The sequence below is a fragment of the Ovis aries genome, chromosome 1 (genome assembly GCF_016772045.2).
Source record: "Ovis aries strain OAR_USU_Benz2616 breed Rambouillet chromosome 1, ARS-UI_Ramb_v3.0, whole genome shotgun sequence".
NCBI lineage: Eukaryota > Metazoa > Chordata > Mammalia > Artiodactyla > Bovidae > Ovis > Ovis aries.
The window spans coordinates 37,863,584-37,884,968 of NC_056054.1; the positions used below are offsets into that span (position 1 = coordinate 37,863,584).

General features: G+C 36.1%; 2 protein-coding genes across 11 annotated transcripts in view; one reads left to right on the forward strand and one right to left on the reverse strand.

Annotated features, from left to right (window-relative positions):
• The first annotated feature begins 1,410 nt into the window (after positions 1-1,410).
• On the forward strand, positions 1,411-13,296 carry USP1 (ubiquitin specific peptidase 1). Its single transcript, XM_027970753.3, has 9 exons — positions 1,411-1,754; positions 3,749-3,987; positions 5,215-5,335; positions 6,029-6,133; positions 6,639-6,799; positions 8,119-8,801; positions 9,430-9,600; positions 10,275-10,476; positions 11,811-13,296. The coding sequence occupies exons 2-9, from the start codon at positions 3,818-3,820 to the stop codon at positions 12,544-12,546; spliced, it is 2,349 nt and encodes a 782-aa protein (XP_027826554.2). The 5' UTR covers positions 1,411-1,754; positions 3,749-3,817; the 3' UTR covers positions 12,547-13,296.
• A 2,171-nt stretch (positions 13,297-15,467) lies between these two features.
• The window catches only part of DOCK7 (dedicator of cytokinesis 7), a 188,017-nt gene continuing 182,099 nt past the window's right edge, over positions 15,468-21,385 (reverse strand). For 8 of the 10 annotated variants that reach the window (XM_060410347.1, XM_015092015.4, XM_015092014.4 and 5 more), the window contains 2 exons: positions 18,299-18,466; positions 15,468-15,929 (listed from right to left, as the gene is read on the reverse strand). In XM_060410347.1, coding sequence (XP_060266330.1) covers positions 15,887-15,929; positions 18,299-18,466 — 211 coding nt within the window. In that variant the 3' untranslated portion in view covers positions 15,468-15,886. Of the gene's footprint in view, positions 18,467-21,385 lie in introns of all 10 variants that reach the window. The other 2 variants (XM_060410312.1, XM_060410297.1) reach the window with 1 other exon arrangement.

Genomic DNA, 21,385 nt, shown 5'->3' on the forward strand with positions numbered 1-21,385 from the left:
CTCAGGTTCTTCCCAGGCTGGCTGCGCTTTCAGTTAGCTCTCTACTCAAATGTCAAGACTAATATTATTACCCAAAGGAGCACACTCCTTATTTCCTTGTAACTCACGTCAGGTAAAGAATGCCTGCACATACTGGGCACCTAAAAACACGCTTGGTTAAATGAATTTGGATTGTACTTATTCACTACACTTGCTTTGTGAGGTATCTCACCGAGGTAGGCGTACAACAGACAGCAGCAGAAACCCGGTAAGGCCTGCCTTGCCGTTTTTGAGCGCGTTAGTAAGGACTGGCGCAGGATCCCCTTGCAGCTCCGTCAGCCAGAGCTGGGTCTTAAGAACGCTCTTTCGTTTTCTTGTCCAGTCAGGAAGGGGAACGGGTAAGCAAGAGGAAAAAGCGCAGAGGGGCTGAAAAGGGAGTCTCAACTTTGTAGTATTCAGTTGAGAGAGAATCTACTATTATTTCCTGCGGCGCTTGTTTTTACTGGATGGCCTAGGACCTGGGGCTGCGATTTGATACAGAAAACCCAAGCGCAACGGACTAAGCAAGGTAGTCGGCCATTTTCAGAAACTAATCTCCGGGTAACTCCGCCCAGCAGTGTACGCAGGAAACGGGGGCGGAATTTATTGTGGGCCTAGCTCCGGAAACCACACCCTAGCGGGCGCCCCACCTTCGAGGATTCACGAAACTCAGAGCGAAATTTAACAGTCCGCAGCGAAAGCGCGCACTCGAGAGCCAATGAGAGTCCAAGGAAGGGAACAGCGCCTGAGGAACACTCTGTATATCAAAAAATGATTGGCTGGACTCCTCCTCTCTTCTTTTTGGTATTGGCTGAACTGCTTTTCCCCACCTACCCAGTCCGCTTTTTTGCCTAGGTACTTCTGATTGGCTCCTCCTGGGCGGCGGGTGGGCAGGGTTGGGGATTGTCATCACGGATTGGTGGATTTGAGCACCTGGCGGTTCCTTCCAGAGCAAGGAGCCCGTCCCATCTTCTCTCTGTCCCGTCTCCCGACCCGTACGCTTTCCCCCCAGCTCTCGCGCACGAATGGTTAAAAAAAAAAAAGGGCGAGGCGGGGGCGAGGGGGGGGGCGGGGTGTGTGTGTGAAGCTCGAGCGCGCCAGCCAGGCCTCTAGCTCCCAGCGCGCGCCCTCAGCGAGGACCCGCGCGAGCTGCCCGTGACGCTGCCTGCGCTGTTTGAAACTGCAGAACCCGTTAAGATCTTGGGGCAACTACCGTTCCAGCTGGTTCAGGAGTCCGGGCGTGCCAGAGGGGCGAGTGGCGGTCGCGAGGCGGCTCTGGCCTTTCGCGTCTCTGCAGCGTGGAGACTAGAACCGGCACTTTCGAAGGACGCCGCCTCCAATCGCGGCGCTGGCGCGGGCGGAGGCTAAAACACGGGGGTCCTGAGACAGAGGAAAACGCGCCAAGTTCCCGTCGGTGGTGGAGTGAGGAAGACCCTAGCGGTTCGGGCGCCCGGCTAGCGGAGCCGCTTCTGGCGCTCCTTGCCGTCCCGGGGCGGGGGCGGGCGCGGGAGGGCGCCGCTCCGGGGATGTAGTTGGTGCCCGCGCCAGGCAGGACCGAGCTGCAGCCCGGGTTCCCGCTCTTGAGAGCGAATGGTCACTTCCCCCGGGGAGGGCGATCGGGTCAGCTTTTCTGAGGGTCGGGGGCCCGGGGCAGGGGCTCACCTGTCGCACCCGCACTCAGCGGGGTTGGACTCGCCGGCGTCACCGCCGCGGACCTCGCTCTGGGCCATGACCAGGTAAGGAGGGCCCGTGGAGGAGGGGCCGGTTCCCGGGCGCCGCGTCAAGTTCGGCCGTCGCCCAAGGGGGCCGCGGGGAGGACCCCCGGCTCCTTGGGTTGCCGCGTCCCCGCCCAGCTGCCAGCCGAGCCCTCCACTCAACGGGCCGTGCCCCTTCCAGCCGGCGCTGGGGACTCCGGCAGGTGCGGGCCGGGCGTAAATAGGCCAGCTCCGCGGGCGAGGGGCCGGGCGTTATGGTTTTGCTCTCAGACGCCTCCCGCCCGGTGCCCGCCGCGTCTGACGGGCACGGACAGCAACACCGACCGTCATCGCCTCAGTTTCTCTTCCGTTCCTACAGTTTGCGGGGTGGGGACAAGAAATGTTTGCACTCACGTTGTTCTTGTCGGTGATTGCTAAATTTTACCGCGCAGTTTAACTTTTAGATGTTCTACAAGTTTTTAGAACGCCACGTGTCTTAAACCTTTGTCGAGGATGTTATCCTAGTTTTACATTTTTCGTGAAAAGTTAAGAATTGAGTTGTGCCATATTAGAGGAAAGAACCTGAAACTAATGGGACTTCGTGTTCACACTGTCATTTGGCCAAGAACATTTAATGTTCGATATATTGTGTTTTCTGCGAAACTTGATTTAGATAAACATTTTTGACGTAACTCCCAGTGATAGGACAGCCAGGAGCAAGAAGTGGTATAGCTTAAGATACGGCACCTGGTAAACTGTGACACAGTCTAGGTAGGGCTAATGTTTAATCATTGCTTTGAGGAGCCCTGAGGATTGGTTTATTGATTAGGATTGATAGTTATTTTAGCTGCTGGGTCGTTTTTTGTTGTTAAGTCCGATTACTCTCAGAGAATGCAGTTTCCATCGTTTATTAGAATTGGCTCCTAAGAACAACCTTTTACAAGAATCACAAGTTATGCTTAGGGATCCCTGACACTGTAGTGCAGGCTAGTTTACCATTAGTGATAGCATTTCATACGAATAAATTGAGTTGGAGTGTGGAAATTGGTTTGCTTTCTAGGTATTCTGAGATGTCTCAAAAAAAGGGGCATGTTTCACTGCTGAGTTTATTGTTGTAAATTCCCACCTCACAGGCAGCCAAGTGAAATGCTTAAGGGTGTGAGTTTAGTTCATCCTTTACCTATATTTGAAAGTCATTGCTGAGCTTTTGGACTCTTAACTGATTTTCTGGTAATAGATAATTATTCCTAATATCTTCCTAATGAAAAACAGGACTGAAGTGTAAAATGACTACCACAAATACAACCTTTTTTTTTTTAATCCAAGTTTTATTATAAAACAGGGAAGAAAGTTTGCACAAGGGAAGCTTTTCTTTTTTCCTACTTAAAGCAGTATTTTAATTCTGTAGTTAGAAAAAGTTTGTAAAGTCAGTATATTTCGGTTTCTAGTGCATAAGAATTTGATATACACAAAATATAGCAGTTTTTTACACCATTATCTCAACTTCGAATAGTTTATTACACAAGTTTTTAGGTGTAAACACTAGGTGTAGGCCTTTTCTTGTATGTAGATTATACTTTAAGTAGATTATTTCATATAACTAGAAGAGACTTTGGAAGAAGAACTCAAGTCACTTCTAGCACTCCTTTGATTTCCCATTCATCCTTTTTCCCACCTTGGTAAAAAAGCTCAGTGTTTTCTGGATGAACTAATAGATGATAAAGTTTTTTACCCTTTAATGATAATACTTTACCACACATCTCTTACTAAAGTGGAGTATTTTGTGATGCTCCCCTTAAATCTAATAGCAGGCTAATAAAAGTTCAGTATCATGACTTTTTGTTGTTTAAGAGTTAAGGACAAATGGCAGCTTGTTCATTTAAGCAGTAAACATTGACTGCCTCTTATTGGTGGGCATTAGATTTTCCAATACAAAGTTCTAATTAGTACCATTTCTTGGTAAATTTGTTTTCAGAAATGATTTTATTGCCTGCAGTTGGTAACTGAAAACTAATAACCTTTTCTCTGATTAACAGGTATGACTGGTGATTACAAGATCCCTGTATAAGTTAATTCCTGTCAACTGCTTGGAATTTGAGGAGAAAATGCCTGGTGTCATACCTAGTGAAAGTAATGGGCTTTCAAGAGGTAGTCCATCCAAAAAAAACAGACTTTCCTTGAAGTTTTTTCAGAAAAAGGAAACCAAGAGAGCCTTGGATTTCACAGATTCTCAAGAAAATGAAGAAAAGACTTCTGAATATAAAGGGTCTGAAATGTATGTATGTTATTTTTAGCATTTTTCTGTACTTTTAAAAATTCTGTATCAGTAAAAAAGCAGGGAACTTGGTTTGATTTCTACAATCATTCTGACCTGATAGTCCATAGAGGCACATAAAAAAACACACATTAGTGAGACAAGTCTAGCAGTATATAGTAGAAACTAGATAAAACTGCTGGTTCCCCACAGAGATCACATCACAGTTAATATTATAACTCACTGAAATTGTGTTTGTCCAGTTACACTAACTTAGAGAAGTATTTGTTGATTAAAATTATTTTTCAATTTAAACCTGATTGTAATGCAACATGTTTTAAGTAAGGGTAAAGAAATTTGTGATGGTCTTTTGGTTCGGAAGACCTGACAGTTACCTGAGATGCACTTTGTAGTCCTACCTAGTACATGAATTCTCAAACCTATAAGATATGCTTTTGATGCAATAAATCCTTCAGTGATTGAAAAGAAATCAGAACAGAATGATATTCTTTGTTTCACCAATAGTGTTCTAGTTGGAGTCTACACTTGCTCTAAATTCAGCACACAGTCACTCTGCTATATGACTAATGTATATTTGGTTCTCTGTGTAACTTCCTAGTATTGGTATTTTCCAATAATCAGTTTAGGAGATTATGTGTAAACCTCTTGTTTACCGGATTCATGCCTACAAACACCTAAAGGTATTAAGAATAATAGCCAGCAGCTGTAAAATAAATAAAAATGCTGCGAAGACTGTTTGTTAAAATGAGGTTAAAGAATTATAAACTTGAACAATTCATTTTTAAGTGGGGGACAGCTGTATAAGTATCTTCATAGACTTGGTTTCCTCTTAATCTTTTATTAACAGAATCTGACTTAGTGCAGCCTCTCCCAAATATCGTCATAATCCCAGGATTCTGTTCAGAGTTAAACTACTTGATTAAAATGTCATGTTGGCTGAACAAATCATAGTACCACTTCTGCAGTTTTCTACTTTGTAAAGTGGGATTAGCAGTCCTTTAGTGGAATTGTTTGAAGCTTGTTGGCTGTAATATTGTTAAAGTGCTTGTAATACTTTTATTCTGGATGTACAGCAGTTTTTACACCTGTAAAGATTAACTCTGTTGAAATGCCATCTGAATAAAATCCATGTACTTATCCACAACTTTTGGGAAAAGACTAAGTCTAGGGAAGTAGTATTTCCACTTTAAGATTTTACTTCGTTATCCATTTCTCTGTACTTAATAGTGATCAAGTTGTTCCTGCGGCACAGTCCTCGCCTATAAACTGTGAGAAGAGAGAAAACTTGCTACCGTTTGTGGGACTGAATAATCTCGGCAATACTTGTTATCTTAATAGTATACTTCAGGTAAGTTGACAGTTGTGCTATATCGTAAAATTTTAGAATGCAAAGAATAATGTAACAGTGTTTCCTGAGAATCTAGGTTACTGGAGGATTTCAATTGTCCATAGTGTCTTTGCCATTGATTGTAAGTGAAACATAATGGGGTAAAATAATCATGATTCTAAATTGTATGTTATAAATTTCCTTTGAGGTAAGAGAAAATGATATATTGACACTGGGATAGCAAAGTTGAGTAGATGTTGGTTAAATTGAAGATACCAAACTTTTAGTTTTCTGTCCAGTTGATTCTGTGTGATATGAGAAGGGGACGACAGAGGATGAGATGGTTGGATAGCATCACTGACTCAATGGACGTGAGTTTGAATAAGCTCAAGGAATTGGTGATGGACAGGGAAGCCTGGGGTGCTACAGTCCATGGGGTCGCTAGGAGTCGGACATGGTTGAGCAACTGAACTGAACTGATACATGTTTTACTCCTTGAAACTATGTTTCATGTTATACACTTCAGGTTCAGTGCTTTGCTACAGAGGAAAGATAGCAGGCTACTCTGATGAAAGAACAGTTTTTGACACACACCTTAATCTCAAAATTTTAAGTAATACTTATTTGAACATGTTCTTCAAAAAGCATGAGAGCATTTTAATGATTTTTTAGGTATATTGTCTGTAAATACTCAAAACAAGTCTCATTTTATAGGTATTATATTTTTGTCCTGGTTTTAAGTCTGGAGTGAAGCACTTATTTAATATTATTTCAAGGAAGAAAGAAGCCCTAAAAGATGAAGCCAATCAAAAAGATAAGGTAAAATATAAAATTAACAAAACTCACTTGCTTAGAAATGAAAAAGTAATAAATACACGGAGGATTTGGGAGAATGACCGATATTATTTCTCTTAAATTTACACTTGAAAATTAAATTTCTTATTGGCAATTATTTTTCATTCTTGGGAGGTTGACAGTTTGCTTAATTATATCCCCTTTATTGATTATCAGTAAACACTTTTACACATACCACCATAACAATATATTGTGCCCTTTTACCCTATTGTATTTTCAGATTGACTCATTTTTACTATTTATGTAAATTTGAAGAAACCTTTGACTTACATAATTAAAAAACCATTATCACACACATAATAGAAAGTAACCAAAAATATGCTTAATTTTTTTTGAAGTTTATTTTGTATACTTCCATAAAATTAGTCTTATGAAATTAGAGTTAGAAAAGCTAGTATTGTCTAGTGAGAAAAAGGAGTAAGTTACTTAATTTGTTCATAAATAAAAATATTTGTGTGTTTCTTGACAGGGAAACTGCAAAGAAGATTCTTTGGCAAGTTATGAACTAATATGCAGCTTACAGTCCTTGATCATTTCAGTTGAACAGCTTCAGGCTAGTTTTCTATTAAATCCAGAGAAATACACTGATGAACTTGCTACTCAGCCAAGGCGACTACTTAACACACTCAGGTATAGCCTATTATATGATTTTAGGATTCCAATTTAGCTACTTACTACTCTCTTTGGAGGAGAGTGATATGTGAACAATGGGAGGAATAAATGGCAAGGAAAACAGAAACTACAGGTCTATAGTCCTGATATCCCGGAGGCTCAAAAGACTGGAAATTTTTCCTAAGATTGGTAGTAAATTCATTAAATCTGAATTTGTATGAGTTTATATTCATATTTACGTATAATGTGAATATTCATTTCTGTAGAAGTAGTAATGTGTATAATTAGGGAATACCATCCCTATTTTGTCAGTGATACATATTTTACTTATGTGCCGGGTTTTTTTAATCTGAAAATTTCTGAATTACCAAATACACTTGGTCCCAAGGATTTCAGATAGAAATCCTTTGGTCTGTATCCAAAATATGTTATATACAAGAACAACAAATTCCAAGCCGCCTATTTTTGTTGTGTGTACTCAGAAGAAAACTATTAACTGAATTAGATTTCTTTGTAGTATTGTCCTAAAAAATGAAACTTTATCCTATATATAAAAAGGCTTTATCCAAAATATTACAGGGTTCTAAGTCTTTAAAAATTATTTCATCATTTCGGAATAGACCTAGATGTAACATATTGCCACACATTTGTTAAAAGGCAGTGTAGCCTGGTGGCCAGGAGTAGGTTGAAGCCTGACTTCTGCATCTCTGTGACTGACCTGGAGAAGTTATCTGTAAAGAGTGGTGATATAATAGTTACCTCATAGGGTTATTGTGAGGATTACACATATAATATAAAAAGCATTTAGAAGGAATTCCCTGGTGGTCCAGTGGTTAAGACTCCATGCTTTCATTCCCAGGGACCTGCATTTAATCCCTGGTCAGGGAATGAAGATCCTACAAGCACTGCAGCTTGCCCATGCACCACCTCCTCCAAAATGAAAAGTTTGAGACTTTCCCGGCAGTCTTAAGATTGCACTTCCACTGCTGGGGGCACAGATTTGATCACTAGTCAGGGAATTAAGATCACACAAGCTGTGCTGCAAGGCCATAATATATCTATCTATCCATATATAAACCATTTTGAATAAAATGTGCATAGTAAACATTGTGTACATATTAGCTATTATTAACAGTATTTAGGAGATGAAAGTATTTGTGATGATGAAAATGAGATTAAATTTGTTTTTCAGTTAAAAGTTTAGGTAAGGAGTTTCAGATTAGTAGCTGAATAAATGTTTTCTGGACTTCAATAGTTCCGTAATGGCAAGGTGGTTTTTTGTTTTGGTGTTGTATCTTCGAAACTAGAATAGATGAAATGAAAATTTTTGTTTATAGGGAACTGAACCCTATGTATGAAGGATATCTACAGCATGATGCACAGGAAGTATTACAGTGTATTTTGGGAAACATTCAAGAAACATGCCAACTCCTAAAAAAAGAAGAAGTAAAAAATGTGGAAGACTTACCTACTAAGGTAGAAGAAGAGTATCAGAAAGAGGAAATGAGTGATAATAACAGCATGGAGATGGACAATATGAAGCATTCTGAAGACTATAAAGAAAAACTCCCAAAAGGAAATGGGAAAAGAAAAAGTGATGCTGGATTTGGTAACATGAAAAAAAAAGTTAAAATCTCCAAGGAACACCAATCTTTGGAAGAAAACCAGAGACAAACCAGATCAAAAAGAAAAGCTGCAGGTGATACATTAGAGATTCCTCCTAAGATAATCCCCAAGCACATTTCTGAAAATGAGAATGCAAGACCCTCCCAAAGGAAATCAAAAGTTAAAATAAATTGGTTAAAGTCTGCAGCTAAGCAACCCAGCATTCTTTCCAAGTTCTGTAGTATGGGTAAAATAGCAACAAACCAAGGATCCAAAGGACACTGTAAAGAAAATGAATATGATCTTGAAGAGGACTTGGGGAAGTATGAAAATGATAATACAACTAATGATTGTGAACTTGAGTCTCCAGAGAATAATGATATGCCCATTAATGAAGTTAAGCCCATAAACAAAGGTCAGTATAATTTATTCTTGAACATTGATAGGTAGGAAGAGTAACAGCTGCAGAATTGGAATTTTCTTAGATGCATATACATCTGGTATAAGTTTTAAGAGAAGTTTAACACAATGTGAACTAGCTTTTTAAGCACTGCACTATGTGTATTTTGTGTGTGTGTCTTAAGGTAATAGTAATTTATGTTTATAAATTAGGGGGGTTTAATACATCTTAATGACAAGGGAATATTTTATCCCTTTATATATGCAGTATTTGACGTAAACTCATGAAAGAAATTGCATTTACTAAGTAGTTACATCATACCTGAACTGGATTTCTACTTAGGTTCACACAGATCTCAGGGAAAATTTGTAGAACTGACACACTTTGGGATATCTTTGGGAAGGGAGTTTTAAGGACACAGTTGTGTTGAAACTCTTCATTGAGGTAACAGTAATTCATATATTCAAAATTTTCTTTACAGTGAGTTTGTATTACATGATTGTCACCCCTTAATGCTAATAAGCAAGCTGAAATGTGAAAATCAGCCTTTTATTCATGGTCTCCTTTAAATGGAATAATGGTTATCAGGGCTGTACTGAAAAATTCATCTGTATAGATTTGTGTTTTCCTTTTTTTGTTTTAGGTGCAGAGCAAATTGGTTTTGAGCTAGTGGAGAAATTATTTCAAGGTCAGCTGGTGTTACGGACTCGTTGCTTAGAATGTGAAAGTTTAACAGAAAGAAGAGAAGATTTTCAAGACATCAGTGTACCAGTGCAAGAAGATGAGCTTTCCAAAGTAGAGGAAAATTCTGAAAGTAAGCGAAATCTGAGTCTTGCACGGATCATGGGATAATTTCAGTTTTTCCTCAATGAAACAGTCTAATAAGTAGCTTATATAATTATTGAGGAAAAAATCTGTCTTTAGTGTAATAAAATCATTCTCTTGTATAACTTCATTTGTTAATAGTTAACTATATTTGAAAATTGTGGCATCTTTATTTTGATGTATAGAGTATGTTATAATGAGAAAATGAAATGCTTTAATAAGTTAATTTTTGGCTACCCAAATATCTGAGCTGTTGAGGATATTTTTGTTGACAACATGTTTGAACCTAATGTTCTATCTTGTGTAAACCACAAAAAAAAAGTAATGTTATGGGAAATGATTGAGACTGGTTTACCTGTTTAGATATTGTAAATCAACTTAAATATAAACTAAAATCTGTCTCACATGGAGTCAGAGTAGGCTTATCTTGATTTTGCTGTCTCCTTTTCCTCGATTTTTTTTTTTTTACCAGATATGAAATATTTAGAGGTATATGCTCTGTTGAAGAAAGTTACTAGTTTCTGAAACTAAAAAGAAATCTCTTCAGTTATTATTTAGGAAGGATTAGTCAGTTAAAAATGCATGCTAATTTTGAATATAAAAAGTTATAGCTTAGCTTTTCAGAGATTTTTTACTTGTGAGTGACAGGATTCTCTTGTGTAGTTTCTCCAGAGCCAAAAACAGAAATGAAGACCCTGAGATGGGCAATTTCACAATTTGCTTCAGTGGAAAGGATTGTAGGAGAAGATAAATATTTCTGTGAAAACTGCCATCATTATACTGAAGCGGAACGAAGTCTTTTGTTTGACAAAATGCCTGAAGTTATAACTATTCATTTGAAGTGCTTTGCTGCTAGTGGCTTGGAGTGAGTATTCTAAAGTTTTATTCAAAATACTATGATATTTACTATAAAGGAAAAGATCATTTTAACTCTTGCTAATATTTCTTAGACTATCAAAATCATTTTATTCAATAAATAACATGAAATATGTCTTATACATGTGTGTGTGTGCTAAGTGTGCTAAGTTGCTTTAGTCATGTTCGACTCTTTGCAAACCCCATGGACTGCAGCCGGCCAGGCTCCTCTGTTCATGGTATTTTCCAAGCAAGAATACTGTAGTGGGTTGCCATGCCCTCCAAGGGATCTTCCCAAACCAGGGATCAAACCCACATCTCCTACGTTGGCAGGTGGGTTCTTTACCAGTAGTGCCACCTTGGGAAACCTCTTATATGGATTTTACAAGTACACAGAGGTTGTATTAATAATTATTAGCAGGTAATGAATTAACTAATACATAACCAATCAGAGGGTTGCTGCTCAGACACAATTCTGATGACAAAAAAACAAACATCATTGGAATATAGACCTTACTCAGCTTCACCACTCATAGGGATTGTCCTTAACACCTCTTTCACCTCTTCCTGCTGTCAGCATCTGGCTACACGTGATTTGTTCATTTTCATTCCTTTTTAATGGGACTAAAGCAAGGAACACATTTAGTTTATACATCAGCATTTTTTTTGAGGGGAGAGAAACAAGCAAAATTGTTTTAGTTTTAAGGTAAGTAAGCCAGGAAATAAAACAAGTATGAAGAGATTTTTCCATAGTTGAACATTTAAGTATTTGAAAGATTTAAAAGTAATAAACATCAAAATTCCAGTTAATTTTAGATAGACTTTTCTGACATGTAGATATAATGTCATTATAGCTTTTAGTCCTTTCTATATTAATGAACTGTTTGAAATTACCATGAGAACTTCCCAGGAGCTCTCCACACATTTTATTTTGCCAGAAGATGGCATAGTCCTTTCTTTCAGTGGACTTTTTCTTTGCTACAGTATAGCTTTTTCTTTTCCCCAAATCTTGGTTGTAGAGACAGACTTCACACTAAAATGATTTATTAGGTTTACAGGAAAAGAGATTTGAAGATCAGTGGTTTTTTTAAATGTCATTTTCTTACTGGACAAAATTAGGAAAATAAAAGAGGGAAGTGCCATATATCCTACACAGAAGCACCTATATTAGTACTGATTTCAGTATTTGTATAAATGTCATACAAAATTTGGGTGGTGTTTTCATTTTATGAGCAATAAATATTAAGGGTTTGTTCAGCCTTTTTACTTGGTTTCTTTCACATTGGGTATAAAACTGAATATATAAAGTGGAATCCCAGAAAACCTTTTTTTTTCCTTCCAAAGGTTTGACTGTTATGGTGGTGGACTTTCCAAGATCAACACTCCTTTACTGACACCTCTTAAATTGTCACTAGAAGAATGGAGCACAAAGCCAACCAACGACAGCTATGGATTATTTGCAGTTGTGATGCATAGTGGCATTACAATTAGTAGTGGGCACTATACTGCTTCTGTTAAAGTCACTGACCTTAACAGTTTAGAACTAGATAAGGAAAATTTTGTGATCGACCAAATGTGTGAAATAGGTAAGCCAGAACCACTGAATGAGGAGGAAGTAAGGGGTGCGGTTGAAAATTATGACAATGAAGAAGTGTCTATTAGAGTCAGTGGAAATAACCAGCCAAGTAAAGTTTTGAACAAAAAAAATGTAGAAGCTGTTGGACTTCTTGGAGGACAAAAGAGCAAGGCAGATTATGAGTTATACAACAAAGCCTCTAATCCTGATAAAGTTGCCAGTACAGCACTTCCTGAAAATAGAAATTCTGAGACTAACAATACTAATGGGACCCATGAATCTGATAGTAACAAGGAATCCAGTGACCAAACAGGCATTAACATTAGTGGTTTTGAGAACAAAATTTCATATGTAGTGCAAAGCTTAAAGGAGTATGAGGGGAAATGGTTACTTTTTGATGATTCTGAAGTGAAAGTTACTGAAGAGAAGGACTTTTTGAATTCTCTTTCCCCTTCTACATCTCCTACATCTACTCCTTACTTGCTATTTTATAAGAAATTATAGAGTGATTGTATTTTCCTTGTGTATATATTAAATAGACATGGATAAACATTGGTAAATTGATTACATCGCTTATCTTTTGAAGCTATTGGATATTATTGGTCTCTAGGTTTTTATATAAATAGTGAAATTTGAATTACTGAAAACCATGTTAATTTTTAGAATTCATTTTCCTTAGTAGAGACTAGTGATACATTAGCTTCTGGGAACAAACTTGTATAGGTTCTTAATTGAATTATTCAAAATGGAAGCATTTAAACACTTCTGAATTTACATCTATCTTTTGTGTTTGCTTTTTAAAATAAAGTGCTTGTATTTGTATCTCCATATTTTGGAGTAATTATCTACACGATGTTTATAGGTCTTGTGGTTTTTCAGCTAAGAAGCAGAATCTCATTTCAGTACATACAGTTTTGTAAATTATAAACCAAACCTTAGATGGGCTATATTACAGGCACAAACTCTGGAATATGTATGTATTCACAACAGTGTACATTTCGTGCCCTGAATCACTTTGAAAAATATCTCAGAAAACCTATAGACTCAGTCCTCTTCTATCTTCACCTGGATTTTATGTGTATTTATGAAAATGATTCTGTATCCTAGTAAATCTTTTGGGGCATGGACTAATTTGTATTCCTTCATAGTCATACTCTGCACGATCTGTATACAGTACATCAAACTTAGAGGTGTGACCTTAAATTTAACTTTTTTAAAAACCAGGACAATAAAATGTAAACTGCTTAACAACAATGTATACAAATGCTTGAAGAATTTTTTACTTGCATATTTTTTACCACATATATAGCTGGATTCTCTTTAAAAAAAAATGTGTGTATGTATATATACACACAAACATACTATAAACATATATACATAGAAGAGAATAAACATGCATAATTACCTTTAATAATACTCAATACTTTCTGACAGTTGGAGGTGAAGAGATTTTCAAATAGAAATTGTGCTTATTGGTCCATCTTAATTGTCATACCTAGTTTTCCTTTAAAGTAGATGTATAACTTTAAGGAATCCAAAACTGGAGAACTTAAGGCTTTAGGCACAGAAAAACTGGGTTAAATTTTCACTTTAAACATTAAATTGGTAAATCAATTATGACTTGTTAAAGGACATTCCTGATATTAAGAAATTAAAAACCCAAAGAATATGTAATTCTTGGAATAACACTGCTATACCCCACTTCAACAAATAAGAGTACCAGTCAACTAATAATCTATACAGTTAGTCTTACAAATTCTTTTACAAGATGGTGCAATATAAAAAGTCACAGTTCACACCTCTGTCTACATTCAGAATCAATGGGACCTTTTAAAGAGCTCAGAACACCACCCATAAGCAGTTGGGGGAGTAGGAGTCACTAATAGACCTTTAAAAATAAAACATCCTTAACATTACTTTATGAGCTCCAATGGAGTAGTTCTAGGACAGAACTTGGGCTTCTGTAACACTCAAGAGACAGCTATGGTTAAGAACTAGTATAGACTGCTGACACAAAAATTTTATCTTTTAAAAAACTGAAGAACACAGTAAGCTAAGTTAGGAAGTGTTCAGTTATACCAATGTTTTGAGAGGAAGCCTCTTGTGACTCAAGTCAGACAATGATTATTGCATAATCATTAAGTCATACAAATCTTAAAGTTCTTGATAGTGACTGAGATGGATGGCAATCCAAATTCTTATATGTGTAACCTTAAGAGAAATAACCTAGGAATTACTTAATATTCTCCCCCCCACCCACCCTTAAAAGGAGACTATGTAAATAAGTTACCTTTTTTTGCTTGCTTTAAAGAGTTTCTGTCCTTGACTCTGCCTTTCTTTATTGTCCATCTGGATCCTCTGTTCTCATACATTTTTGAGGTTATGCTTTTCTGACTTCCTAGTTGACCCATTTTGGTTCACCTGTAACTCACCTGAAAAACCTTTCTGAGATTGTCTTTGAATTGATATAGGTAAGAGGAATTTTAGATAATATTGCCTGTTAAAAAGATAGGCTGGAGCAGGGAATATTAGCCATCATATCTACGCTCTTAGAAGAATGAAAGTACCGTGTTTGATCAGTTCTTCAGTGATTCATGTAAGTGGTCAGTAGATCAAAGGGACAGATTACAAGTGATCTTTCCTAAAACTGCACAAAGAAAAAACCAGACATTTTCAGAAATCCTTAATACACTCTGCCTTGGAAAAGCTTGCCAAATATATGTTGAAAAAAACCTGAATTAGTTTTTCATATCATAAAAGTTATAATTTTAAATTAATTAGCTCTCAATTTTAATTGACAGGTAATTTTACCTTTTATACATGTACTTTGTAAAATCTATACAAGTATCAAAAAATATAACTTCTTATTCACCTGACAGATTAAAATCAAACACTCTTATTTTTATGGTGATGTAAATAAGTTTAAAGCAGATTTCTAACATCAGTTTAGATCACTAAAAACCGATGAAATGACTGATGTAATCTGAAACAGGACTCATTCATTTTAGTTGCTTAAGAGTAAAAACTGATGAGATGATGGGCTTATTTAATTTGAAACAGGAGTCGTTCATTTTAGTTGGTAAGAGTCAGCTCATACTATCATTACTATAAGGTTGAGTCAGAGATCAAACTGGGTATTAGCTATCCTAGTATATAATCATTTATAGAGAGAAGTTATCAGGTAGTTACTTCTGCGGTTCTAAATACCATTTTGGGGTGTCTGGAAAATACCTTAGAAACCAGTCTGAAGACTTAAGCCAGTTATCAACTTATTTTCACCTATTTATTTAATCTGGAGCTATTATGTGGGCCCATAAAGTGACTGTCAATTATGATTTTCATTTTGCTATTTTTGCAACTATTTCTTGAATCAACTCTAACTCATTCTCTGCTTTTATCAATAAAAAAATTTTTAAGTCTTTTAATTAGTGTAAACGTTCACATATTTAATAGTACCTTTAAAATAAGCATTACTACATTTAAAATGGTTCCAAACAAATCTATAAATGGTAATATAAATTAAAAAATACAAACTTAAAGTAAATAAATTTAACGTTAGCTATGGTATAAATAATGGTAAATGTAAGTGTACCTTTGAGTTATTAAAATGTCTTTTTAAAAAAGGACAGCATATTACCGGAACATTAGAAACCACAGCCATGATTCTCAAACTTCACCAATTGCCACTTGATATTATTTTGGCCACTGCATTCTTCCATGAGTAAATTAATGCTATAATTTCCAGAATTAAGTCCCAAGTCTTTTTCAATAGCTCTTAAATTCTTTTCACACTCAGTGTTGAATACATGGCTTTTTTCAAATGAATAAAACAAGTGCATTTAAATTAGAGATCCATTTTGCGCAGACTCATTCGACTGAAGGAATCTCTGGAGAGAAAATGAAAGAATATGAGTAAACAATTTTTATATAATCGTCTAAAATGTTCACATGCTTTCAGCCAGATATCTCAAAGTTTTGCCACCAAAAGCTTGTTAACTTTAAAACTTTTGCAAGCAAAGGTCTTCACTTTCAAGTTACATGCTCATCCTACACACTATTGCTCTATATATTCTAACTTGTAGACTTCTCGATAGATTCGAAGTGTCACTGTCCAGGTCCGTTGATCATTTATTCATTTGTCCAATAAATGTATTAGATATCTGATTAAACAGGTACTAAGGGGTAATGGGGGAGATTTACTTGAGGTTAAAAGGCAAAACAGGTATTTTATTTAAAATAATAAACTCTAAGCCTTAAATCAGTGGTTCTCAAGTTTTGGGCATTTAGGTCCTTTATACACTTAAAATTGAGGACCCCAAGGAAGCTTTTGTTTATGTGGATTATTTACTGATACTTATAATAATAGAAGTTAAAACTAAGATTATTTTAAATTCATAAAATAAACCATTAGTACATTACTATAAATAGGATTTTCTATTAAAATGTGCAATAAATTTTAGAAGAGTTTAAATTTAGAAAATTACTTTTTAATTTTTAAATTTAAATATTTGAAAATAATTTTAAAAAATTTTAAAGTAAATTTGGAAGATAATTTTGCTTATCTTTCCTGACATTAATGTTAATGTCTTAAGATTTACAATCTCTAGGAAAGGAGAGGACAGATACAAAGGGATTGTATTCAGCTTTCAATCTCCAAACTTGGTTTTGGTGGGGTGTGTTTTTGTTTTTGTTTTTGTTTTTGTTTTTTTGGGAAAATAGCAGTCTTGGAAGATAGTTACTCAAGAAAAAGTATTTTCTAAACTCCAAAAAACTGCCTGCAAATACTAAAAACTAAAGCTTGGAGGAATAACCATCATAGAAGAAGGCACAATTCAGGATATTGGTATAAGGGAAGCTTCCTTCAGACAGAAACAATACAGTCTTTCCCCTAAAAGGAGTTTGAGAAATTTGATGGAAGAGAGACTAGCATTAGGACACCGCACTATTTCAGGGACCCAGCACTCTATCCCAGGACCTTTGACCAATGAATATAAGACTGGTGAAGGTAGGTAGAGGCAAGAAGTAGTCAGACATTCCAAAAAGACTACGGAGGAAGCCAAAAGTGGAGGGGACTAGTGTTGCTTCTCAACAAGAGTTTCAAGAGGAAACCACCTAGGGTGTCTTGCATCATTGTAAGAATAAAGTGAAGTGAAGTCGCTCAGTCGTGTCCGACTCTGCGACTCCATGGACTGTAGCCCACCAGGCTCCTCCATCCACGGAATTTTCTAAAACAGGCCTTTTGGTCTCCTGTTCCTGTACGTGGTCTGTCTACATGTTCCCTGCAGGGGACATGACATACAGCATGCATTTGGTATACATTTTTAAAGGTTTGGAAGTACACAAACATCCTATCACTGAAGAACAGGGAATATTACCAGATAATCAAATAGCCAGCTTAATTTTCTTATGTATCAACAGTATACATGCTGTTTATATAAGCAACTTCAAATGCCTTCCAAATATTTGGTCAAATAAGTATAATTTAACAGCTTCACTGTTATAATTTTTTAAAAAGGAGGTGGTAAGATATTGGTGCCACAATAATTCAAGAGATGTACGTACATTTTGATTTAAAAATGCAAAGAATGCAGTTTACTTTTAGCAGTTATCATGCCCTGTCCAGAATTCAGGGGTTAAAAGTAAAAATATTAAGAGCTGTCTTTGGAACTTTACATGCTATTTAATTTCCACAACAACCTCTTCAAGGCAAGTATTTTACAGAGGAGGAGTCTAAAATTAGATTAAATTATCTACTCAAATTAGGATCAGTTGTAGAAAATTCCAAGTTACTTCCACTTCTAATTTTGTCACACTGAGAAAATAAAGGAAAATAGTGAAGCTTTCTTGATACTCAGTGCAGTTAGCTGTTTTGATCCAAAATTAGAAGGACATATTATATACTATTCACTGTCAGGGATAATGGAAATGAATACCTGGCTTCAGTATATTCTAGCAAATTCTCTCAACAGAAATACCAGAAACTTTGACAGGACATTAAAAGAAACAGCTTTAGGAGATAAAACGTGTGGTGTCCTGGTTAGTATGAGAACTTGACTTTATTATTCTCTTTATCACACATTTTTTATCTGGTAGGCTGCTTTAGGTATAGCTGATAGAAGGCTTACAAAACTTGTTAGGTTTCAGAAGACATCATATTTGAAGCCATTTAATACAAGGTAAACTAATTCGCTATTAAATAATTCAAGTGGATTTCATTTTTCTGAAGATACAAAATAATAGAAAAAAACATGCATACCTGTGGCAGGTAACAGGTAATACTGCCTTGTATAACTGAGGGATCTTTCGGTTTATCAGAGGCTGTAGGGCCTCTTTAAGGCGATGATAATTTCTCTCCAGTTCCCTTTGATACTCCTTTTGATCTGGCCCAATTAAGCTCTTATTTTTCCTTAAGGCATCTTCACACCTAGGGGAAACAGTGCGTCATCAAAAGATTTCTTTTGACATAGTTAGAAGGCTTACTGATATATATATATATATATATATGTAGCCACCATGATGAGGGCATTCAGTTTTTCTGTTGTATGTTAAACATCCTCTCCTGCAATTAGGTTTAAGGTAGGGAAGCGAGGCTCAACAGAGTTTCTTTAAAATCTAACTTCCACTTCCAATTTTCACAATTGAAAATTATGTATTTTTTAATATTAAATCTGATACCCCCTTTCCCCCCACACACATATCACCACTAGACTATAAGTTCTTTGAGGTATATAACCATACTCATTTATTCAGTGGCATCTGGCACAGTGGTTTGCCTGTACTTAAATAGAAGTTTCTTAAATTAATAGATGGGCTTCCTTGGTGGTTCAGTGGTAAAGAGTCCGCCTGCCAATGCAGGAGATGTGAGTTCAACACCTAGGTCGGGAAGATTCCCTGGAGAAGGAAATGGCAACTCACTACAATATTCTTGACTGGGAAATCCAAGGTACACAGGAGCCAGGCATGCTATATAGTCCATGGGGTCACAAAAGAGTAGCTCATGACTTATTAATGAAACAAACAAAAATTGAATAGATTGAGATTGCTTATTCAGTTCAGATATTTAAGAAAAACTATCTGGACTCCAACAGATAAATGGAAAAAGTATGTTTAAAAAAGTATACATATCAATGTTTGTAGACTGCAGCTAAAGTGATACTTAGAGGAAAATGTATAGCCTTAAATGCTTATACTAAGGAAAGAAGGCTAAAACTGAAGAGCTAACCAGCAATTTGAAAAGAATAAACTCTAAGGAAGAAAATAAAATTTTAAAGTATGATAACTCTCTATTTAAAAAAATGCAGAAGTTGGTTGTTTGAAAAATCTAAAAGAATAGACTAAACTCTGGCAAGAATAAATGAGAGAAGGCCAGGTATCCTCTTCTAGAAATGAAAACTGAGACATCAAATATAGCAGAAGTTTATAAAGGCACCGAGGATATTAGGTACAATTTAATGTAAGTAAATATGAAATTCTATTTTTCTAGATTTACCAAAACACTCAAGAAAAATATGAATAATCCAAAAACCATTAAATACTCAAATCAGTCAAATCACAAATTTACCCACAGAGAAAACACAAACAGGCAAATTCTACTTAACAGTCTAAGGATAGATAATCCCACTGTAGCATGACAATTCTGAATATATAAAAAACTATTCTAGAGTATAGGAGGAATAAAGAACTATTCCTGAGAAGAGTTTCAAACTCACTTTTCAAGGTTGGGATATCAAAACTTAATGGGGGCTATAAGAAACAACTTATAATTCAATCCCATCCATGAAAACAGTTGCAAAACTCCCAAACAAAATAATAACTGTCCTAATACTATATTACATCCCTACTTCCTACACACAACCCACTTGATAAAATTTTAAAATACTGTCATCACAAACTTGTAGCATAACTACAAACTAGTGGGAACTTATTTCACCTAATTAAAAATATCTACAAAATACATGAAGAAAATATTATACTTAATGATGAAAAAATTTCTTTTAGATCAGAAATAAGAAAATGATGCCCTCTATCATTATTCCTATTCAGCATAGTTTATTAGAGATCCTAAACAGTACAGTAAGAAAAAGATTCTACATATAAATTATTAGAATTAACAAGTGAATTTGGCAATATTGTCATGTAAAGCATGTAAAAATAAATTGTATTTCTGTATGCCAGCAAATAGAAAATAAATTTTAAAAATATATATTTATTTGGCTGTGTTGGGTCTTAATTGTGGCACATGGGCTAGGTTGCCCGGCAGCAACTGGAATTTTCCCAGACCAGGGATCAAACCCATAGCCCCTGCTTTGCAAGGCAGATTCTTTACTACTGGGCCTCCAGGGAAGTCCCCCAAAATGTAATTTAAAAAAATACCATTAACAAAAGTATAAAAATATCAAGTACCAAAGAATAAGTGAAAAGATAAAGTGTCTACAGAAAAATTTCAGAAAAACATTTAGAGGATATAAGTAAATGGAGAAATATACCATATTCATAGACCGGAAGAGTTAATTCTCTTTCCTTGAATAAAATGTGAGAGGAATTGGTCTGTCATATATAAAAGTTTATAATAAAGCTGCAGTAATTAAGACAGCATATTAGTCAAAGAGATAAATAAAACAATGGAAGAAAAAAATCCTAGAAACTAATGCACACAAAGTGATCACTTGATGTATTAACAGTGCAAAGCAGTGGAGAAAGGGTAATCTTTGAAATAAGTGGTGCCAGGTCAACTGCACAACCATATGGGAACAGAAATCTGACTGCTATCTCACGTCATATTCAGTTATCAGTAGGGACAAAAATCAAACTGGCCCCCACCTTGAATCATATGCAAAAATCAATGGAAAGAATTGTTTTTAAAAGTAAAAAGGCCTTTTTTGCCTTCTTCCCCTTTTGTTTGGGCTATACTCAATTTGAGAGATACTATTATATAGATGTTTAGGAAGTCAACATACTCTGACCTTGGGTAAAAAATTTCTTAAGACACAAAAAGCAACAGTCCTAACAAGAAAGACTGAATTATTTTGCAATATTAAATTTAACAACTTCTGTTTATTAAAAAAAAAAGTGCTAAGCCCCAAGTTCAGAAAAGATGTCTGTGATACAAATGATACAGGATTACTTTTTCAGTATGTAAATACCCTTAGAAATCAGTAAGGAAAAGAATTCAATAGGAAAGTGGCAAATAAGAAACAGAACTTTGAACATTACAGAGAGGAAGGAGAAATAGCTAATAAACACATGACAAGACATTCAACCTCACTGGTAATCAAGGAAAAGCAAAGTTAAACTATAATTACATATTATTTCATATCCACTAGATTGGCAAAAATTAGGTTGT